The following is a 22692-nucleotide window of genomic DNA, read 5'->3' on the forward strand; positions in this document are numbered from 1 at the left end:
ATTGATCAAGGAAAACAGCAGAATTCCAGAGGACAGGAAAGCAAAACATGGAATTCATGGCTTTCTCTCCATGATTCTTCAGTCTTGCAAAGTTAATTAATTAATTTAATTTTATTTTTTTCTTATTCTATTTTTTTAACTTTTACTCTTTCCTCTTTTAATGTTTTTTCTAAACTAGTTTATCTTAACAATACCTTTCTTTAAACAATATCTTTTTGAACCTTCATTATTATAGTCATATTTTATCCTTCATTGTATCTAACTTTATTTTTTGTATACACATAGGGTTTTTTCTTCTAAAAAATTTTGGGATACAACTTCTAAAAGATCAAAATATACCCTAAATCTAGCACAGGGCTTTGATCTAGTCTCCAGCCTGAGCAAATTCTCTCCACTTTCTTTTTCTTTCTTTTCCCAAAGAACTTATCTTATTAACTCCTTTTTAGAATTTAAAAAAAAATTTTCATCCTTACAGTCATATTCCATCCCTTCACTGTGTTTACCCTTATTTGTGTGTGTGTGTGTGTGTGTGTGTGTACATATATATATAATTTCTTTAAAATTTTGGGAGGTAGTTTCCTCTAAGAGACCAAAATACTCCCAAAATTAAGTGGATGGCTCTGTTCTATTCACCAGTCTAATATATATATTTTCTTTTTCATTTTTTAACTTCTTTTTAACCCCTCTTCTTCTCACGATTTGGGGTCTCTCTGATTTGGTTAACGCACATTTTTTCTGGAGTCTTTGCCACCCTTTTAGTATTTTATTCTCTCATTCATATATTCTTTTTTTTTTTTTTTTTAATTTTTTATTTTTATAAACATATATTTTTATCCCCAGGGGTACAGGTCTGTGAATCACCAGGTTTACACACTTCACAGCACTCACCAAATCACATACCCTCCCCAATGTCCATAATCCCACCCCCTTCTCCCAAACCCCCTCCCCCCGGCAACCCTCAGTTTGTTTTGTGAGATTAAGAGTCACTTATGGTTTGTCTCCCTCCCAATCCCATCTTGTTTCATTTATTCTTCTACCCACTTAAGCCTCCATGTTGCATCACCACTTCCTCATATCAGGGAGATCATATGATAGTTGTCTTTCTCTGCTTGACTTATTTCGCTAAGCATGATACGCTCTAGTTCCATCCATGTTGTCGCAAATGGCAAGATTTCATTTCTTTTGATGGCTGCATAGTATTCCATTGTGTATATATACCACATCTTCTTGATCCATTCATCTGTTGATGGACATCTAGGTTCTTTCCATAGTTTGGCTATTGTGGACATTGCTGCTATAAACATTCGGGTGCATGTGTCCCTTTGGATCACTACATTTGTATCTTTAGGGTAAATACCCAATAGTGCAATTTGCTGGGTCATAGGGCAGTTCTATTTTTTTCAACATTTTGTGGAACCTCCATGCTGTTTTCCAGAGTGGCTGCACCAGCTTGCATTCCCACCAACAGTGTAGGAGGGTTCCCCTTTCTCCGCATCCTCGCCAGCATCTGTCATTTCCTGACTTGTTGATTTTAGCCATTCTGACTGGTGTGAGGTGATATCTCATTGTGGTTTTGATTTGTATTTCCCTGATGCCGAGTGATATGGAGCACTTTTTCATGTGTCTGTTGGCCATCTGGATGTCTTCTTTGCAGAAATGTCTGTTCATGTCTTCTGCCCATTTCTTGATTGGATTATTTGTTCTTTGGGTGTTGAGTTTGCTAAGTTCTTTATAGATTCTGGACACTAGTCCTTTATCTGATATGTCGTTTGCAAATATCTTCTCCCATTCTGTCAGTTGTCTTTTGATTTTGTTAACTGTTTCCTTTGCTGTGCAAAAGCTTTTGATCTTGATGAAATCCCAGTAGTTCATTTTTTTTTCCCTTGCTTCCCTTGCCTTTTGCGTTGTTCCTAGGAAGATGTTGCTGCGGCAGAGGTCGAAGAGGTTGCTGCCCGTGTTCTCAAGGATTTTGATGGATTCCTTTCATACATTGAGGTCCTTCATCCATTTTGAGTCTATTTTTGTGTGTGGTGTAAGGAAATGGTCCAATTTCATTTTTCTGCATGTGGCTGTCCAATTTTCCCAGCACCATTTATTGAAAAGGCTGTCTTTTTTTTTTTCCATTGGACATTCTTTCCTGCTTTGTCGAAGATTAGTTGACCATAGATTTGAGGGTCTATTTCTGGGTTCTCTATTCTGTTCCATTGATCTATGTGTCTGTTTTTGTGCCAGTACCATGCTGTCTTGATGATGACAGCTTTGTAATAGAGCTTGAAGTCCGGAATTGTGATGCCACCAACGTTGGCTTTCTTTTTCAATATCCCTTTGGCTATTCGAGGTCTTTTCTGGTTCCATATAAATTTTAGAATTATTTGTTCCATTTCTTTGAAAAAGATGGATGGTACTTTGATAGGAATTGCATTAAATGTGTAGATTGCTTTAGGTAGCATAGACATTTTCACAATATTTATTCTTCCAATCCAGGAGCATGGAACATTTTTCCATTTCTTTGTGTCTTCCTCAATTTCTTTCATGAGTACTTTATAGTTTTCTGAGTATAGATTCTGTGTCTCTTTGGTTAGGTTTATTCCTAGGTATCTTATGGTTTTGGATGCAATTGTAAATGGGATTGACTCCTTAATATCTCTTTCTTCTGTCTTGCTGTTGGTGTAGAGAAATGCAACTGATTTCTGTGCATTGATTTTATATCCTGACACTTTACTGAATTCCTGTATAAGTTCTAGCAGTTTTGGAGTGCATTCTTTTGGGTTTTCCACATATAGTATCATATCATCTGCAAAGAGTGATAATTTGACTTCTTCTTTGCCGATTAGGATGCCTTTAATTTCCTTTTGTTGTCTGATTGCTGAGGCTAGGACCTCTAGAACGATGTTGAATAGCAGTGGTGATAATGGACATCCCTGCCGTGTTCCTGACCTTAGCGGAAAAGCTTTCAGTTTTTCTCCATTGAGAATGATATTTGCGGTGGGTTTTTCATAGATGGCTTTGATGATATTGAGGTATGTGCCCTCTATCCCTACACTTTGAAGAGTTTTGATCAGGAAGGGATGTTGTACTTTGTCAAATGCTTTTTCAGCATCTATTGAGAGTATCATATGGTTCTTGTTCTTACTTTTATTGATGTGTTGTATCACATTGACTGATTTGCGGATGTTGAACCAACCTTGCAGCCCTGGAATAAATCCCACTTGGTCGTGGTGAATAATCTTTTTAATGTACTGTTGAATCCTATTGGCTAGTATTTTGTTGAGTATTTTCGCATCTGTGTTCATCAAGGATATCGGTCTATAGCTCTCTTTTTTGGTGGGATCCTTGTCTGGTTTTGGGATCAAGGTGATGCTGGCCTCATAAAATGAGTTTGGAAGTTTTCCTTCCATTTCTATTTTTTGGAACAGTTTCAGGAGAATAGGAATTAGTTCTTCTTTAAATGTTTGGTAGAAATCCCCCGGGAAGCCGTCTGGCCCTGGGCTTTTGTTTGTTTGGAGATTTTTAATGACTGTTTCAATCTCCTTACTGGTTATGGGTCTGTTCAGGCTTTCTATTTCTTCCTGGTTCAGTTGTGGTAGTTTATATGTTTCTAGGAATGCATCCATTTCTTCCAGCTTGTCAAATTTATTGCCGTAGATTTGCTCATAGTATGTTCTTATAATAGTTTGTATTTCTTTGGTGTTAGTTGTGATCTCTCCTCTTTCATTCATGATTTTATTTATTTGGGTCCTTTCTCTTTTCTTTTTGATAAGTCAGGCCAGGGGTTTATCAATTTTATTAATTCTTTCAAAGAACCAGCTCCTGCTTTCGTTGATTTGTTCTATTGTTTTTTTGGTTTCTATTTCATTGATTTCTGCTCTGATCTTTATGATTTCTCTTCTCCTGCTGGGTTTAGGCTTTCTTTGTTGTTCTTTCTCCAGCTCCTTTAGGTATAGGGTTAGGTTGTGTATTTAAGACCTTTCTTGTTTCTTGAGAAAGGCTTGTACCGCTATATATTTTCCTCTCAGGACTGCCTTTGTTGTGTCCCACAGATTTTGAACCGTTGTATTTTCATTATCATTTGTTTCCATGATTTTTTTCAATTCTTCTTTAATTTCCCGGTTGACCCATTCATTCTTTAGAAGGATGCTGTTTAGTCTCCATGTATTTGGGTTCTTTTCAAACTTCCTTTTGTGGTTGAGTTCTAGCTTTAGAGCATTGTGGTCTGAAAATATGCAGGGAATGATCCCAATCTTTTGATACCGGTTGAGTCCTGATTTAGGACTGAGGATGTGATCTATTCTGGAGAATGTTCCATGTGCACTAGAGAAGAATGTGTATTCTGTTGCTTTGGGATGAAATGTTCTGAATATATCTGTGATGTCCATCTGGTCCAGTGTGTCATTTAAGGCCTTTATTTCCTTGCTGATCTTTTGCTTGGATGATCTGTCCATTTCAGTGAGGGGAGTGTTAAAGTCCCCTACTATTATTGTATTATTGTTGATGTGTTTCTTTGATTTTGTTATTAATTGGTTTATATAGTTGGCTGCTCCCACGTTGGGGGCATAGATATTTAAAATTGTTAAATCTTCTTGTTGGACAGACCCTTTGAGTATGATATAGTGTCCTTCCTCATCTCTTATTATAGTTTTTGGCTTAAAATCTAATTGATCTGATATAAGGATTGCCACTCCTGCTTTCTTCTGATGTCCATTAGCATGGTAAATTCTTTTCCACCCCCTCACTTTAAATCTGGAGGTGTCTTCGGGCTTAAAATGAGTTTCTTGGAGGCAACATATAGATGGGTTTTGTTTTTTTATCCATTCGATAGCCTGTGTCTTTTGACAGGGGCATTTAGCCCATTAACATTCAGGGTAACTATTGAGAGATATGAATTTAGGTCCATTGTATTGCCTGTAAGGTGACTGTTACTGTATATGGTCTCTGTTCCTTTCTGATCTACCACTTGTAGGCTCTCTCTTTGCTTAGAGGACCCCTTTCAAGATTTCCTGTAGAGCTGGTTTGGTGTTTGCAAATTCTTTCAGTTGTTGTTTGTCCTGGAAGCTTTTAATCTCTCCTTCTATTTTCAATGATAGCCTAGCTGGATATAGTATTCTTGACTGCATGTTTTTCTCATTTAGTGCTCTGAAAATATCATGCCAGCTCTTTCTGGCCTGCCAGGTCTCTGTGGATAAGTCAGCTGCCAATCTAATATTTTTACCATTGTATGTTACAGACTTCTTTTCCCGGGCTGCTTTCAGGATTTTCTCTTTGTCACTGAGACTTGTAAATTTTACTATTAGGTGACGGGGTGTGGGCCTATTCTTATTGATTTTGAGGGGCGTTCTCTGAACCTCCTGAATTTTTATGCTCGTTCCCTTTGCCATATTGGGGAAATTCTCCCCAATAATTCTCTCCAGTATACCTTCTGCTCCCCTCTCTCTTTCTTCTTCTTCTGGAATCCCAATTATTCTAATGTTGTTTCTTTTTATGGTATCACTTATCTCTCGAATTCTCCCCTCGTGGTCCAGTAGCTGTTTGTCCCTCTTTTGCTCAGCTTCTTTATTCTCTGTCATTTGGTCTTCTATATCGCTAATTCTTTCTTCTGTCTCATTTATCCTAGCAGTGAGAGCCTGCATTTTTTATTGCACCTCATTAATAGCTTTTTTTATTTCAACTTGGTTAGATTTTAGTTCTTTTATTTCTCCAGAAAGGGCTTTTATATCTCTCGAGAGGGTTTCTCTCATATTTTCCATGCTTTTTTCGAGCCCAGCTAGAACCTTGAGAATTGTCATTCTGAACTCTAGATCTGACATATTACCAATGTCTGTATTGATTAGGTCCCTAGCCTTCGGTACTGCCTCTTGTTCTTTTTTTTGTGTTGAATTTTTCCCTCTTGTCATTTTGTCCAGATAAGAGTATATGAAGGGGCAAGTAAAATACTAAAACAGTGGCAACAACCCCAGGAAAATATGCTTTAACCAAATTAGAAGAGATCCAAAATCGTGAGGGGGGAGAAAGGGGATAAAAAGAGGTTCAAAAAGGAAGAAAGAAAGAAAAAGAAAAAAAAAAAGAAAAAAGGAAAAAAAAGAATTAAAAAAAAACACCTAAGAAAAATATAAAAAAGAAAAAATATATATATTAGATAAATTAGTAAAAAATCGTTAAAAAAGAAAAAGGTAACAGTTTAAAAAAAAAAAAAAACATTTTACCCGAAGGCGAGAAAAAAAAACAAAAAATGAAAAAGAAAAAAATTAAATTAACTGCAAGACTAAAAAAAAATCACAGGGAAAAAGCCATGAGTTCCGTGCTTGGCTTTCTCCTCCTCTGGAATTCTGCTGCTCTCCTTGGTATTGAAACCGCACTCCTTGGTAGGTGAACTTGGTCTTGGCTGGATTTCTTGTTGATCTTCTGGGGGAGGGGCCTGTTGTAGTGATTCTCAAGTGTCTGCCCCAGGCGGAATTACACCGCCCTTACCCAGGGCCGGGGTGAGTAATCCGCTCTGCTTTGCTTTCAGGAGCTTTTGTTCCCTGAGCGCTTTCCGTAGAGTTCCGGAGGACGGGAATACAAATGGCGGTCTCTGGCCCGGAGGAGCTGAGACCCCAGGGCCGCACTCCTCAGTGCGCCCTCAGAGAACAGCGCCCAGTTACTCCCGTCTGCCTGACCTCCGGCCGCGCTCCAAGCTCACCGAGCCTGCCACCGGTTCAAGGTAACACCGAGCTGTGAGCTTACTGTCGGCTCTGTCTCTGTAGCCAGATTTCCCATTCCAATACCCGCAAGCTCTGCGACACTCAGACACCCCTGATCCTTCTGTGACCCTGCAGGACCTGAGGCCACGCTGACCCCGCGTGGGCTTCGCTCCGGTTTAGCCTCTGGAGCGATGTCCCTCAGCGGAACAGACTTTTAAAAGTCCTGATTTTGTGCGCGGTTGCTCCGCTGCTTGCTGGGAGCCAGCCCCTCCCCCCGGAGTCTGTCTTCCTGTCGCTTTGGATTCACTTCTCTGCCGGTCCTACCTTTCAGAAAGTGATTGTTTTTCTGTTTCCAGAATTGCTTTTCTTCTTGTCTTCAATCTGCCGATGGATTTTCAGGTGTTTGCAATCTTTAGATAAGCTATCTAGCTGATCTCTGGCTAGCTGAAGTAGTCTCAGCCTGCTACTTCTCCGCCATCTTGACTCCTCCCCCGGGTCTAGGTGTTTAATGCTGACAGATTACCTTTTGAGTCCCTGTGATAACTTATAGGAGACTCCTTAGCCAATGCAGGTTTTTCATGGTTTATAGATAGTTCTTATTTAAAGGATAAAAATGGTAAACATTAGGCTGGGTATGTTATTTTAGCTCTTTTTGAAGTCATTGAAACATCACCTCTACATTTGACTGCTTCCCTGACACACTGAGTTATGTGCCCTTACTCAACCTTGTATGTTAGCCAAGGGTAAACTGCATTTCTGTCAATAGTTGGTATGCCTGTGGGGTAGCTCATGACTTTGGAATATTATGGAATCAACAAGGTGTCCTAAACTTCAATGGGAATACAATTTAAAATGGCTCCTATGTTCAAAATTTATTTTATACACACACACACACGCATATACATATATATGTGTATTTATATATATATATGCATATACATATATATGTGTATATACACACACACTCCTATAAATACACACACACACAGTTACCTTTGCAGCTGTTTTGGGCTATTAAGGTTCCTGGGCATTCCAGACTCAACTCCCTGGAGGCCAAAGTAATCTATCTCAGTGATATTTCCACCAAAATTACTAATTTCAAGGAAACTAGTAGTCAAATTTCTGTTATGACCCAAAGGGATAGTCTCCCAAATGATAAATTTTGGAAAATTTGACAAGAGATACCCCATAGTTGGTTCCATAGAGGGAAAAAGCAATTTGGAAACCTAGTCATTGTTAGTTTGATTACAAAAAGGGAAGGGGGCTTTCTCCTGTAGACATGCCAATGCTTCTTTTGTTAGAAAAGATTATCTTTACCCGAGGAACCTCTCTCAAACCTCATTGTAATCAGGGAACCCATTTGACTAGTCAGGTGCTTTGACAATGCTGTGTTATTTGGCTGGTTTTATACTTTCCGTATGCATATCATCCTAAACCCTCAGAGTTAGTCAAATATGCACTAAGTTTAGGCACTAGGACTCAACTAGAAAAATTTGTAGAGACCCTCCAGACACCTTGGCTGAAAGCCTTGCCATTGGATCTTCTAAATCTCAGATCCATCCCCATGGGAACTCATAGTCTCCTCCTTTGAGATAGTCACACAATGTCCAATGCACTTGTCCCCTGTCTCCTTTGACCCACCCACAGTTGATAAAAGGAGATAGAGGTATACTTCAACAGTGTAAGGTTCTAACTGCTTCTATTAAAAATAGTATGTTTGGTGGGTGCTTGAGTGGCTTACTCAGCTGAGCATCCAACTTTTGATCTCAGCTCAGGTCTTGATCTCAGGGTTGTGAGTTCAAGCCATACATTGTGCTCCATGCTGAGTATGGAGCTTACTTTAAAAAAAAATAGCCATGCTTTGTGGCGCAGTCTTTTCATAGTGCAGTCCTAGAAGACAATGACCTTAAGCATCTTGTAACCTAGAGATTTCATCTGTTGGGAAAAAATGCCTCCAGAAAGACTCTTCAACCTCGTTAGACATGCCCTTATCAGGAACTGCTAACCCACCCTTGTGCCACCAAACTCCAGGGAATAGATTCCTGGATCTGTGTGATGCATCTAAAGAAAGTCCCAATGCCTGACTCGAAGCACACACCATCTGGTGATCTGAAAGTAAAGATTTTGAGGAATTGAAGCAGGCATCTGATGAGAGCTTTCCCAAGGTGTCCAGACCAGGCTTGTATACATTTTCTTACTGTGCTTCTTCCCTCTTCTGCATGGGAGCACAGTGCCCTCTCTGCATTTCCCGAGCTCTCGCAAAAGGGGGAAAACTTTTCTTTCAATTATGGCCTTTTGGTAATAGTACAGTCCATCATCCTGGGACAAGTGCAGGGTTAGAAAGTTCAGAATTCACAAAATTCATATGAATTTTCCAAATTCATGGTCTCTGAATTTTCAGTCTTACTATGTTGTTGATAATACATTTGGTCCTAAACAGTTCTTTTGAGATAACAGCATTCTTTTTTTTTTTTTTTAAGATTTTATTTATTTGTCAGAGAGAGAGAGAGAGAGCGCAAGCACAGGCAGAGAGAGTGGCAGGCAGAGTCAGAGGGAGAAGCAGGCTTCCCGCGGAGCAAGGAGCCCAATGTGGGACTCGATCCCAGGACGCTGGGATCATGACCTGAACCGAAGGCAGCTGCCCAACCAACTGAGCCACCCAGGCGTCCCAACAGCATTCTTTTAAAGTGTCTTTGAAGTTTTCAAAAACTTCATTGGCTATGGCTTTATTTATACCTATACTGTATCTTCCCAGATGCCCTTGGTTAACTCCTTCAGGTGCTCTCATAATATTTACTACTCTGCTTTTGTGACTTCCAGGAGGCATTCTATGGGAGTTTGCCTTCATAAGGAGAGTCTTTTCTCCCATAAGTCAGATTAAGTGCCAACGAATATTTCAGTTACCTACTTTTCAGACCTAGAATCCTGGTTTAGAACCATCACACAATTCGAAATTGTTGTGTTACTTCTCCTATTTTTTTCAGAATTATTTTACACTTTATATTTTGTTGCCTGTCAAAACTTTTCTAAATTTTTAAATTTTTAAAATTTAAAATAAAAAATATGATGTACACAATAAAGTGACGCTATCTTGGTGCTCTGAGATGACTGTGACAAGATATGGGCTTTAAGTTGGAGCACCTGAGAGTTTTTCCCTCCTAACCTTCCTTGTTACTCAAATGTGGTCTTATGTGGTTTCCAACTACTATACACTTTACCTCTATTGTAGGATGTGACAACCAAGAAGGGTACTTTCTGGCACTGAGGGGCAAAACCACTAAATATGGAAAACCTGACTCTTGACCAGCGATACTTTGGAAGAGAGAGATCCTGATCAAAAATTTAAAGGGACAAGGTGAAAATAAAAGGAAATCTCATTTGGAATGGTGTTGGGAGACCAGCAGAGGGAGCCTACCAGTCATTATTTGGTGACCCAACTGGGAGAGATGGATCTTGCACATGGATACTACTTGACTATCCATGCAGGAGGAAGAAAGGCTCTCTCCTGCTCCTGCAACAGTCCAGCTAATGAGAAGCCACTGTACTTTGAACTCCCTGTTAACCATGATGGAAGTTTTATTGGTAATAGTCTTCCCAACTTAAAGGAGTGTTCCTCTCCTGTTCTGCAGATTTGGCAATAGCCCTGCCATATCTTCTTTATCTGGATAGCTATCTGCTATTCCCAAATAAACCCATTTTTGCTGGTCAGATAACTGTAAGTTTTATTTTTAAGGTTAATATGCCACACTTGCAGTCTCCCCCATTATCAACATTTCCCACCATAGTGGCACATTTGTTCCACTCAATGAACCTATGTAATTTACATTCAAGTGTCCTCTTGGTTGTGTACATTCTGTTGGTGCTGCCAAATGTATAATGACAGGTATCTGCTCTGTAGTAGCATACAGAATAGCTTCACTGCCCTAAAATCCTGTGTTCTCTATTCATCTCTCCCCTGACCCTAACCTCTGTGAACTACTGGTCTTTTTATTATCTCCATAGTTTTACCTTTTTTCCCTGGCATGTTATATAGTAGGGACCCTATGGTGTTATGATTGACTTCTTTCTCTTAATAACATTCATTTCATATTTTGAGACCTCATTACTTTTTAGCATTGAATAATATTCCACTGTCTGAATGTACCAGTTTATTTTTCCATTCATCCATTGAAGGACATCTCGGTAGCTCCCAAGTTTGGGAAATTATGAATAAAGCTGCAGTAAATATCCATATGAAGTGTTTTTGTGTAGACATAAGTTTAAACTCATTTGGGTAAATACCAAGGAGTGTGATAACTGGATTGTGTAGTATAAGTATATGTAGTTTTATAAGAAACTTCCAAACTGTCTTTTAAAGTGGCTGTGCCATTTTGTATTCCCACCAGCAATGAATGAGGGTTCCTGTGCCTCCACATCTTCACCGGCATTTGGTGATGTCAGTGTTCTGGATTTTGGCCATTCTAAGAGGCAAGTACTAATCATCTTATTTTTTAAAATTTTGAATCACAAGTGTAGTTTTACAGTAGATTTCTGTATGTAGTTTGACATTAGTTATCTGATTAACATTTGTCATTTCCCTAGAGACTGTGGGCTTCATGAAGGCAGGGACTGCTTCTGGTTTTGTCTTTGTTATCACCTATGTGTAGGTGCCAGGGCTGCCTCAGACATAGTAGACCATGATGAATATTTGAATAAATGAGCAACCAGCTGTAGCAGTTCATTTGGAAGGTGAGCTTTTGCACAAGGATCCAGATCTACTGAAGATAAGGGAGCAGAACTTGACCTACTGAAGCCATTCCTGGGACCCGAGTTCACCTGAGGCTATCAGAACTCTGCAGCACCTGCAGCCATGCTTGGAGACATCCTGTCATCTGACTTTAAGAACTGCCAGTATAGGTGGTGTCATTTACATAGAATCTAAATTGCTCAATCCAATCCATTGTCCCTTGGACAAATATCCAAATTTTCCTTTTGCCTTAGCTGAGGAGGAAATCTGGCTTCTTACTCAAGCACATCTTCAGGGCTCCATGGATATCTCTGTTTCTCAGGCTGTATATGATGGGGTTGAACATGGGTGTCAGGATGGTGTAGAGCAGAGAGAATCCTTTGCGCAAGAGTTGTGAAGAATTGGCTGAAGGCACAAGGTACGTGGCAATGAGTGTCCCATAGAACACCGTGACCACAGTGAGGTGGGAGGAACAGGTGGAGAAGGCCTTTCTCCGGCCTGTGCCAGATGGAATTCTTAGGATAGCAAAAAGAATGCAGGAGTAAGAGGCAGCAATGAGGAGAAATGGAACCAGAGTTACTGCTGAGGAGGTGGCAAAGGCGATGGTCTCTGTCAGTGAGGTGTCCATGCAGGAGAGATGGACAAGAGGGGTGAAGTCGCAGAAGAAGTGATCAATCTCTTCTCCACAGAAGGTTAGTCTAGACAGCAGGACCAAAGTGATTGCTGTAAGGAGGAAGCAGCAGAGCCACGAGCTGGCAGCCAGCCTAATGCAAAGGGGGCCAGTCATGAGGACAGGATAGCGGAGAGGTTGGCAGATGGCCAGGTATCGGTCATAGGACATCACAGCAAGCAGGAGACACTCTGTTGCAGCCAGGGATCCAAAGAAGTAGAATTGGGTTAGGCACCCAGCCACAGAAATGGCCTTCTGTTCGGCTATGATAATCAGCAACATCTTGGGGACAATATTGGAGGTATAGCAGATCTCTAGAAAGGACAAGTTCACCAGAAAGAAGTACATGGGGGTGTGGAGGTGCTGGCTGAGCAAAACTAGCAGAACAATAAGGATGTTTCCAGAAACAATTAAGACATAGAAAGCAAAAAACATCACAAAGAGGAAAATATTTAGCTGTTGGTTGGAGGAGAGTCCTCGAAGCACAAATTCCACTATGGTCGTTTGGTTTTCCCAGGGCAGGATTACCATGCCTTGGCTTCCCCAGGACACCCAGTGATAAGATGTGCAAAGTACAGAAAGTTCTACCTTACATGTAGACCATGGTCTGACAGTGGGTGATTTTCATCCCCTGCTCAGGTTTTTGGAAGGGTTTTTATTTAAGTAGAGGAGTATCATCTTTTTTTCCAAAGCCTGAAATGGTAAAGAAAAGAATTTTCAATAAGAACTTATGATGGCTCCAATCCCTCCTTCTTCTCCTGACTGTGTCTTCATTTCATCAGGAGTAATGTCAGGCTTTGGGGAAAGCAGGACATTGAAGGAAGGGGAAGAAGAATACAAAGGGGAGGCAGGACAGAGGAAAAACAAAGGGAAGAAGAATAATCTGCTGTATGCTCATTCTGAATGCACTACAGTATCTTGGGGAATTTTGGAAGGAAAAGAAGATCTAAAAGGAAGGTAGGCACATTCCAAAGAGTTTATGAACAATCAGTCCGAACCTAGAAAATCAAGGGCCCGAGCCAAAGAACCCTCCTCTCCCTCCTCAGGCATTGGTTATACAGGGATCCTATCCTACCTATGGTCCCTATCATATCTGCTATGCATTTTTTCCCTTTCAGCTTCTCAGGGAGTTGAGAAGTAAGTTTCTTTTTTCTGTTAGTTTCCAGAACATTAGCAAGAGAAAATCATGTGCATGCACTTGCTGGTATAACTCAGAGGCAGGGGTACTGTCTCTCACAGTTTTTTTTTTTTTTAAGATTTTATTTATTTATTTGACAGACAGATCACAAGTAGGCGGAGAGGCAGGCAGAGGGAGAGGGAGAAGCAGGCTCCCCGCTGAGTGGAGAGCCCGATGTGGGGCTCCATCCCAGGACCCTGGGATCATGACCTGTGCCGAAAACGAAGGCAGAGGCTTTAACCCACTGAGCCACCCAGGCACCCTTCTCTCACAGTTTTAAAAATCAGGTCATTAAAAAATTTTTGTGAGTGGCCTGGGTGGCTCAGTTGGTTAAGCGTCCATCTTGAGCTCAGGTCATGATCCCCGGTGTCCTGGGAGCAGCCTGCTTCCCCTGCTTGTGCTTGTGCTTCTGCTCATGCTCTCTCTTCTTTCTCTCTCTCATGCACATGCACTTTCCCCCCTCTCAAATAAATAATAAAATCTTTTTTATTTATTTGGCAGACAGAGATCACAAATAGAGAGGCAGGCAGAGAGAGAGCGAGAGAGAGAGGAGGAAGCAGACTCCCCGCTGAGCAGAGAGCCTGATGGGGGGCTCGATCCCAGGACCCTGGGATCATGACCTGAGCCGAAGGCAGAGGCTTAACCCACTGAGCCACCCAGGTGCCCCTAAATAATAAAATCTTTTAGAAAATGGGGGCACCTGGGTGTTGCAGTCATTAAGTGCCTGCCTTTGGCTTAGGTCATGATCTTAGGGTCCTGGGATTGAACCCCACATTGGGCTCTCTGCTGAGCGGGGAGCCTGCTTCTCCCTCTCTCACTCGCCCTGCTTGTGTTCCCTCTCTCGCTGTGTCTCTCTGTCAAATAAATAAATAAAGTCTTTAAAAAAAAAAAAAAAGATTTTATGCTGGGCAGCAGTAAATGGGAGAAGATTCAGAACCAGGTGGCCTAAGGCACTAAGGAGTATAAGGTAGCCACAGGTTCTTCTGAATGAGATAAGAAGGCCCAGGTCTCCTCCTCAATTCCATCTTGTTCCAAGCCATAGGTCCCATCCAAAAGTTCAAGACAGAGAGAGTACTTACACAAGAAATACTGCTATCCTCAGACAGGGCCAGAGGCTGAAACCATTTGATTCTTCTCAACCTCCTTGTACTGGATCTGTTACCTTCTTTTAAAAAAATATATATTTATTTATTTATTTATTTGAGAGAGAGAGAGAGGGAGAGAGCAAGCAAGAGCGCAAGAGGTGGGTTAGGGAAAGGCAGACTCCCTGTTGAGTGGAGATCTCAACTCGGAGTTCAATCCCAGGACGTGGGATCATGACCTGAGCTGAAGGCAGACACTTAACCAACTGAGCCACCCACCCGTCCCTGGGTCCATTACCTTTTAAGAGGAGAGGGGCGCCTCAGTGGTTCAGTGGGTTGGGCCTCTGCTTTCCTCTCAGGTCACGGTCTCAGGGTCCTGGGATCGAGTCCCACATCGGGCTCTCTGCTCAGCGGGCAGCCTGCTGCCCCCTCTCTCCCTGCCTGCCTCTCTGCATACTTGTGCTGTCTCTCTATCTCTCTCTGTCAAATAAGTAAATAAAATCTTTTTAAAAAGAAAGAAAGAAAAAGATAGTTGTGGAGAAAGTGAGTGCCTGCAGGTGGAGATGGGAAGCCCCATGTGCAGGTACAGAAAGCACCGGGGTAATAAAAGGGTGGTTACCAGGCCAGAGAGCCCTATACAAAGCCAAGGGTATGGCTTCATAAGGATCAGACTTTGAAACAAGTTATTTAACTTCTCTGAGACACAGTCTCTCATCCATAAAATGGGATACCAGGAGGGAGAAGAACTTAACATGTGCCTAGCATGTGCAAAACCATAAATACAAAGGCTGCGAGATTGCTGGCTGTTCCGGGCTGCCAACCTAATGTAAGTTCACCAAGGAATTGCCTTTACTTTGAAGGGGCGTTGGCAACAAGTGCCGTTTGTTTTGCTCTTTCCTGCAGTGTTTGTGTATGTAATGGTGGGAGTCAGGAAGCTCTTCCAGCGATCTCATCAAACTAAGAGCTCCTGGCAGTAAATGAATCCCATTTTAAAATTGACCCAGTGCCCTTGGCATCATTTGGTGGGGCCCCAGTCCTAGCTTTCCAAGTGACTTGCAGAACTCACCTGGAATTTGCGTTGACTGAGAGTCCTGGTGCCCAGGGGATGCTTGGCCACTGGTGACTCAGATTCTGAGCCCGTTGAGCGGAGTGTGAGGAAGGCACAAAGAGACACCTTCTCTCCATCCCTGAAAAGCACAAATAAAGATCTGAGATCTCGGAAGGAGGGCTTTGGTCTGACCACTCACAGCCAGAATCCTGGTTGCTGCTGCATTTCCCGCCAATGAGAAGGACATCATTGGATCCCAGGCATGTCTTAAGTGCTGAAAACATAGACTGCTGTCATTGCAGCAACCTTCTGGTAGGTGATTACCCTGACTTGTTTTCCTTCCTTTCCAGATGAAGTCACAGAGAAGTTAAATCACTTACCCATGGTCTTCAGCTAGAAAGTGGCAGAGATGAGTTTGGACTTGACCCCAGTCCTTCACTTCTAACCACAGACACTGCTTTCCTGGGGCCTGGGTACATTAGTTATTTTACACTGTATCACAGAAGCGGGAAGAGGAAAGTTTCCACAAAGCATGGTTTTAACTTTAGGGAAAGTGAGGGCTGCATTGTTGGCTGATGAAGCAGTCATCCCATACAGGGTCATGAACCCTACCAACCTCTACCTGTCACCTGGACTTGCTTTCACATGGCTACTTTGCTGTCCTTTCTTTATAATCTTAAAAAAAAAAAAAAATCAAGTCAGCCTCTTACCTTAAAAAAAATTCAAGAGCACTTGAGAACCAGCCCAGGGAATTACCACTTCCCTTCTACCAGGAGTTTAATGACATTTCTGCTGCGGGGCTGTGGCACCAGCTGGACGCAGTGCAGAGATATGATGAAGAATGGAAAGCCAGTGAAAGGTAGGCCAGAACTAACTGTGGATGCCTTGTTGAGAGTTCGGGCTCTAACACTAAACAGGCCTGGATTCCAGTCCCTGCTTGACCCTGCAGGATGTAAGCAAAGGCATTTTATAACCTTTAAGGGAAGAAGAACTCTGCTGTCTCCAGGGGGTGCAAGTGAGGACTCGTAGGGCAACAGAGAGGTTGGTGATCCTGGCCAACCTACCCTAGCACACAGCCGCTATCTCTTGCTCTTCTCTTCTTAGTACAAGTGAGGAAATCATGCCCTTATGTTAACTCTGCTCCTGTATGCTTCTTGTTCTAGAGCCACAAGCCCAAACAACATGTCTGTAATTCATGTGGGCCCAGGGCTGGGGTCAGAGTAAGGGCTCAGTTAGTGGTAGAGTTTTCTCCCTCCCCACCTCCTCTCCTCTTCACCTCTTTCTCTGCCCTCCCCTTTTTTTCTCTCCAGTTACATCAGCTCTGTTTGTGCTATCTAAACATAGGCGATCTCTTTTAGGAATCCCTTCACTGGAGATATTCAACATGAATAAATATGAAAACAATTAAAGGAGACTTAAGCACTAGAGAATTATTGGGGTTTGATGATTTTTCACATCCCTTCCAAACTTGAGGTTTTTTGCTAATTGGGAAACACTCCATTCCCCCCCAAGACACACCCAAAGCAAATTTGTAAGAATGAGAAGAGGGTTCTCAAGAAACAAAAGTAAAAACAAATAATAAGGAATCACAGGTTTTGCTGCTTCCACTAACCAAAAAGCAAGGGAGAGCCGGAAGGGACTCGTGCTGTCCGAGTGCGATCCTTTCTCTTAGCTGAATTAAGTGGTCGGTCAACTAACAAATCAATTCAGCCAACATTTGGCTTGTTGATGAGGTCTCTTGACTCTTGGCAGCGGCTGGTGAATTCAGGTGAACAGCTGGTCCACCAGATAGACAGATAGTTTGATTTTGTTACTACCACTGATAATTGATTTAATGTGCTAGGAAATTATATCCCCGGCCTTAGTTAGCAAAGAACAGACTCAAAACAGGAAACACGGAAGGCAAGATGAGAGATGGGCAGAAGAGATGAGCTTTACCTCTGCTTCAGAGGGGTCCACTCCTGCTGTGGGGAACCAGGCCACAGAGAAGGGACCATGGCATGTCCACCTCCCCTGGATTCAGAGAATTGGGCTACACATCTGGAATCCTGCTTTTATCCAGAGAGCTACCTCCCTTGACAAAAACTAAATTGGGGCTGTCTTTCCACATGAACGTAGGAGGCCGCTTGAATTTTGCTCCCGCCTCAAGCTTCCTCTGTGTAAAGTGGAGTTCCTCTGTGGGCAAAGCCATCACCTCCCCTGACACTGCTGCTCATGGGCATTTCCCAAATGACTCTGGTGGGGAACTGCTGTTTGTTTTGCAAATTATGTGAAGCCAGGTTATTACCTTCACCTTAGAGGAAATCTTTTTTCCTTTGCTTTGTGTTAAGCTTCTATCTTAATAATGACTATTTGTATTTATAGTGCCTGTATAAAGAACTTTAGTGATTAAAACTGCATAGTTATATTCTTCTTTGGGGGGTGGATTAAAACAGTATTTTGAAAGAAGTATCAATTTTCTTCTATCCTCTGGAAAAAGATGGCTGGGCATTTCCTTATTGCGTCGGTTTGGTAGGGAAACAAAACAAATATCTGTGATAGCAAACATTTATTGTCAAAGCCAGTAGCTAGGATCCTAAAGAAATTGTGTCCTCCTGGATACTTGTCATTTATTAAAAATTGTAACTGGGGCAAGCCCTGTTCTAGGAAACTTAAGTTTGTGATTGGCAACCTTATGGAATTAAAATGATCATCTCCTGGCAGGCATGACAAACTGAAGAGATACTTGCTCCAGCTAACAAATTAATACAGCTGTCTGATAAGTGTAACAAATGAAACGATAAAAATAATCAATGACTTGAAATGACCTCATTTGTTCATTAGAACTGAAGTGTTTTCTCTATGAACTAGTACCCAGACTTCCTGAAACCTTGGTATTTGCCACTATTTGAACTCATGAATGAACAAATATCTGAACCATGACCTTTTGGCTAGGATGTCCTCATCGAAATCTACGGAGTAACCACTGTATGCCAGGCTTTGGGCTAAACCTGTGCTCTCTGTAATCCTTACCACCTCTGTCCTTATCGCCCATCTTACAAATGAGGAAATCCAGGCTTCGAGAGAGGAAGGGACTTGTTCAAAGTTACCCAAGCAGAAGAATGTAAGGGGGCTGGGATGGACCGAAAGCTCTGTGAAGGCAGAGCGTGTCCATTTTCATCACTGTTGTATCTACCTCCGATCCTGGCACACAGCAAGAGTTATAATAAATATATTCATATTTATAAATTTTATAAATGCTGTATTAATAAAAATTAATATTTACAAATATTAATATAAAATATAAATAATACTTATCAATCAAAGGCATAAATCTGTGAGCAAATGTCTGCCTTCAAATACAGTGTTCTTTCTATTTCAGCAAGCCCCTTCCTCCAGTCAAGTTAAAAAGGGGCTGAAGGGCAGACAGTCCCCCCCTCGCTGTCCTGCCCTCTGCCCCTTTGTGGCGTATTCAATAAACATCTGTCTCCTTTAAAAAGGGGCTGGGGGAGGCTCTGGTACCTTAATTAAGGCTATGGATAGGTAATGGAAGTGGTTCTTGATGCTGAAAGTGTTTTTAAACGGCAAATTATACCAAAAAATTGAAAAGGCCACTGATAAAAACAGCAAAGATTATTTTATTTAGAACGAGACCATTTAGAAGAAGCCTTCTTCAGTATTTAAGCCAATTAGTTATTTTGCAGTTTCTAAGAAGTTCTTTTCCCCCCAAAAGATTTTTATTTTATTTATTTATTTGAGAGAAAGAATGAGAGCTAGGGAGAGGGTGATAGAGGAAGGGAGAAGCAGGCTGCCTGCTGAGCAAGGAGCCCGATGTGGGGCTCATTCCAGGATCCTGGGATCATGACCTGAGCCAAAGCAGATGCTGAACCTAGTGAACCACCCAGGAGCCCCACGAGTAAGTCATGGGGATAAAAGGTACAGAATAGGGAATATAGTCAATGGTTTTGTACTAGTGTATGGTGACAGATCACAGCTACACTTGTGATGAGCACAGCATAACATAGAAACTTGTGGAATCACTATGTTGTATACCTGAAACTAATATAATATCATCAACTTTACTTCAAAATAAAAGGAACGCAAGCTTTCGATATGTTCTGTAGCTGGTACAGATTCAGACCTTCAACCATAGAGCATAGCACAAGAAGCGATTGTAACTCTAACCCTTTGAATTCAAGGACTTGATGTCTCTATACTGTAAGCCTTCCAAAAGTGAAAAATTCTAACAAGAAAACATTAAAATAAAAGCATTGAGCCTAATGTATTCATTTGAGTTATTCAATATGATTAGGAATGTAACTTTGTGACTGTAATAGAAAATTAACTCTATGTTTGGCTGCCTTTTACTTTTTCTTTTTTTTCTCCTTTGTCCCTATCCTTAGTAACCCCATGCCCCATTCTATCTCAGCAGCTTTGTAATTGTTGACTCTACCTAGACTCTGTCTTGTTTTTATGTAGGTGTGTTGGGTATCTTTATTTCAGTTTAATTTATTTGTTGACTTGGTTATTAACCATCTCCCCCACAAAACTAATCCTACAAGAGCAGGAAACTCTGTCTTACCTGCTGCTATATCCCAGTAGACAACTGTGTATCTCCATTTAGTAGATAATAACTAGCACATAGTTAATAATAACTATTTACAGTATCAAAAAAGAAAGAACAGGCTCCAAATGGAGTCACTTGTGCTAAGCCCCACCAAGACTCACTGTCTAACCCAATTGCAGTTTCAGTCTCTCCCAGGAGTGGAATTTTCAGCCTTTCCCAGGAGTGGAATTTTAAACCAATCAGTGGAATTTCCTGATAAGCACTAGTGAGGTCATCAGTGTGATAAGACTCCCTGCTTTTCCCTTACAGAAAGATGACCTTGAAAATAATTCTTTCTTTCCTTTTGTTAATAACCTCCTTGCCTTGCCTAACTTCTTTTTTTTAATTTTATACTTATTTTATTTTATTTTTTCAGTGTTCCAAGATTCCTTGTTTATGCACCACACCCAGTGCTCCATGAACACATGCCCTCCTTAAAATCCACCACCAGACTCACCCATCCCTCAATGCCCCTCCCCTTCAAAACCTTCAGTTTGTTTCTCAAAGTCCATAGTCTCTCATGGTTCATCTCCCCCTCCAATTTCCCCCAACTCACTTCTCTCTATCTCCCAGTGTCCTCTATGTTATTCCTTATGCTCCTCAAGTAAGTGAAACTATATAATAATTGACTCCCTCTGCTTGACTTATTTCGCTCGGCATAATCTCTTCCAATCCAATCCATGTTGATACAAAAGTTGGGTATTCATCCTTTCTCATGGCTGCATAATATTCCACTGTATATATGGACCATATCTTCTTTATCCATTCATCTGTTGAAGGGCATCTTGGCTTTTTCCACCGTTTGGTGACTGTGGCCATTGCTGCTATGAACATTGGGGTACATATGGCCCTTCTTTTCACTACATCTGTATCTTTTGGGTAAATATCCACTAGTGTAATTGCCCTGTCTAATTTCTGGTTATCAAATCCTTCCATTTTATATTGCTCATGAGATCTGCCTTTTATTTGCTGGATGTGATGCTGCCCAACTCAGAAATTGTTGAATAAAGCCAATTAGATGTTCAAATTTACTCAGTTGAAATTTTGTTGCCCAACAGATTGGGGGCAGCAACAGGCATCCGTTCTGATGGCATTTGGAGACAATGCGAAACACAGGTATGGCATCCCGGCAACCTTTTGAATTCACTGTCTTTCTCGCTATTTCTGAGGGTCATGAGTCAGTTCTCTTGGTTCTGAGCTCTGCTGTCTTTGCATCAAGCTCCTGATTTAATTGGCTTTCCAGTCAGTATCCCATTTGATTGGCAAACCCAGCCCTTGGTTTTGTCTCCAGAGCCCCAGATTCCATATTGGACCTGCCAGTGGCAGCTGCAATTTCCCATTTGTTTGGAATCAGTTCACATTCCCATTTGTTGAGCTCTGTCGATTCAGTTGTTTTTCCCCCAGTCCAAAGTTCTACAGTACTTGGTGGTGGCTATAGGCTGGAGTCAGACTGGGTCTGATTTAAAAATCGAATTATGTCTGGGGTTGGACTGGGTTTGACTCAAGCTGCACTGGGTCCAGTAAAGCCTGTTGCTAATAGGGATCTCAAAAGCCAGAAAGCTGAAAAAATTGATGGGAAGTATCAAGAACTTAAAGGCTTTTAGAGCACTTGCCACCTCAGGAGCATTCCCATGGTAGGATAAATTGGTCATATAACTGGCCAGATTGGGTTTCCTGCCAGCCTCAAGACAATTTCCACACACTGAGTGTAAAACAGCCCACAATTCCAATGCCCACAGCATATCCCTCTTAGATGTTAGTTTGTCTCTGAGAAATCCAAAAGCCTAACTTTAAAAAGGGGGGGAGGGGCTTCTTTATATCCAGAGGGTTAAGTGTGCCACCTTTTGGCACACCTGTCTATTTTGTGTATAAAGATTTGTCCTGGAAGTTATATATAGTTACAAAAATGACAAAGTCCTACTAAACACAACCTAGAATTACAGTGGCCATTATGAGGAATGTTCCAACTAGATATGATCATTTAAGAAGTACACTTGAGGGGAGCCTGGGTGACTCAGAGGGTTAAAGCCTTTGCCTTCAGCTCGGGTCATGATCTCAGGGTCCTGGGATGGGGCCCTGCTTCGGACTCTTTGCTTAGCAGGGAGCCTACTTCCTCTTCTCTCTCTGCCTCTCTGCCTACTTGTAATCTCTGTATGTCAAATAAATAAATAAATTCTTAAAAAAAAAAAAAGAAGAAGTACACTTGAAAGTAAGCGTTCCCAAATTAAATAGAATGGGATATCTCTTAATTGTCATGCAGAAGCCTCTGGAAGGTTTCAAAATTCCAAAATGGTTTCATTAAAAGATTCATTGCAGAAGGTTAATGAAAAAGAGAAAAGGCACCAGAAATGAAAGACTATGACTATAAGAAGTAATCCCTACTGTTCCCCTCTACCTTCCTTTGAATATTCTGAGTTGCTTTTCCACTTTGAAGCTTTTTCTATTAAAAAGTTATCCTTTAAAATAAGACCACCTGGGGCACCTGGGTGGCTCAGTGGGTTAAGCCTCTACCTTTAGCTCAGGTCATGATCTCAGGGTCCTGGGATTGAGCCCTGCATCGTGCTCTCTGCTCAGCAGGGAGCCTGCTTCCCCTTCTCTCTCTGCCTGCCTCTCTGCCTTCTTGTGATCTCTCTCTGTGTGTCAAATAAATAAATAAAATATTAAAAAAAATAAAATAAGACCATCTGAGGCTACAGTCACACCTCTTCAGGTATATTTTACTCCTTG

At 41.5% G+C, this 22692-nt stretch overlaps 1 protein-coding gene across 1 annotated transcript; it reads right to left on the reverse strand.

Annotated features, from left to right (window-relative positions):
• Positions 1-11653: 11653 nt before the first annotated feature.
• Positions 11654-12604, reverse strand: LOC101688344 (olfactory receptor 11A1-like). Its single transcript, XM_004769887.1, has one exon. The coding sequence runs from the start codon at positions 12602-12604 to the stop codon at positions 11654-11656; it is 951 nt and encodes a 316-aa protein (XP_004769944.1).
• Positions 12605-22692: the final 10088 nt, after the last annotated feature.

Source organism: Mustela putorius, unplaced genomic scaffold (genome assembly GCF_011764305.1).
Source record: "Mustela putorius furo isolate JIRA1106 unplaced genomic scaffold, ASM1176430v1.1 tig00000585_pilon_pilon_pilon, whole genome shotgun sequence".
NCBI lineage: Eukaryota > Metazoa > Chordata > Mammalia > Carnivora > Mustelidae > Mustela > Mustela putorius.

Excerpts from the sequence above, each read along its gene's own strand:
- LOC101688344 (XM_004769887.1), bottom strand. The coding sequence starts at position 12,604 with ATGGTAATCCTGCCCTGGGAAAACCAAACGACCATAGTGGAATTTGTG.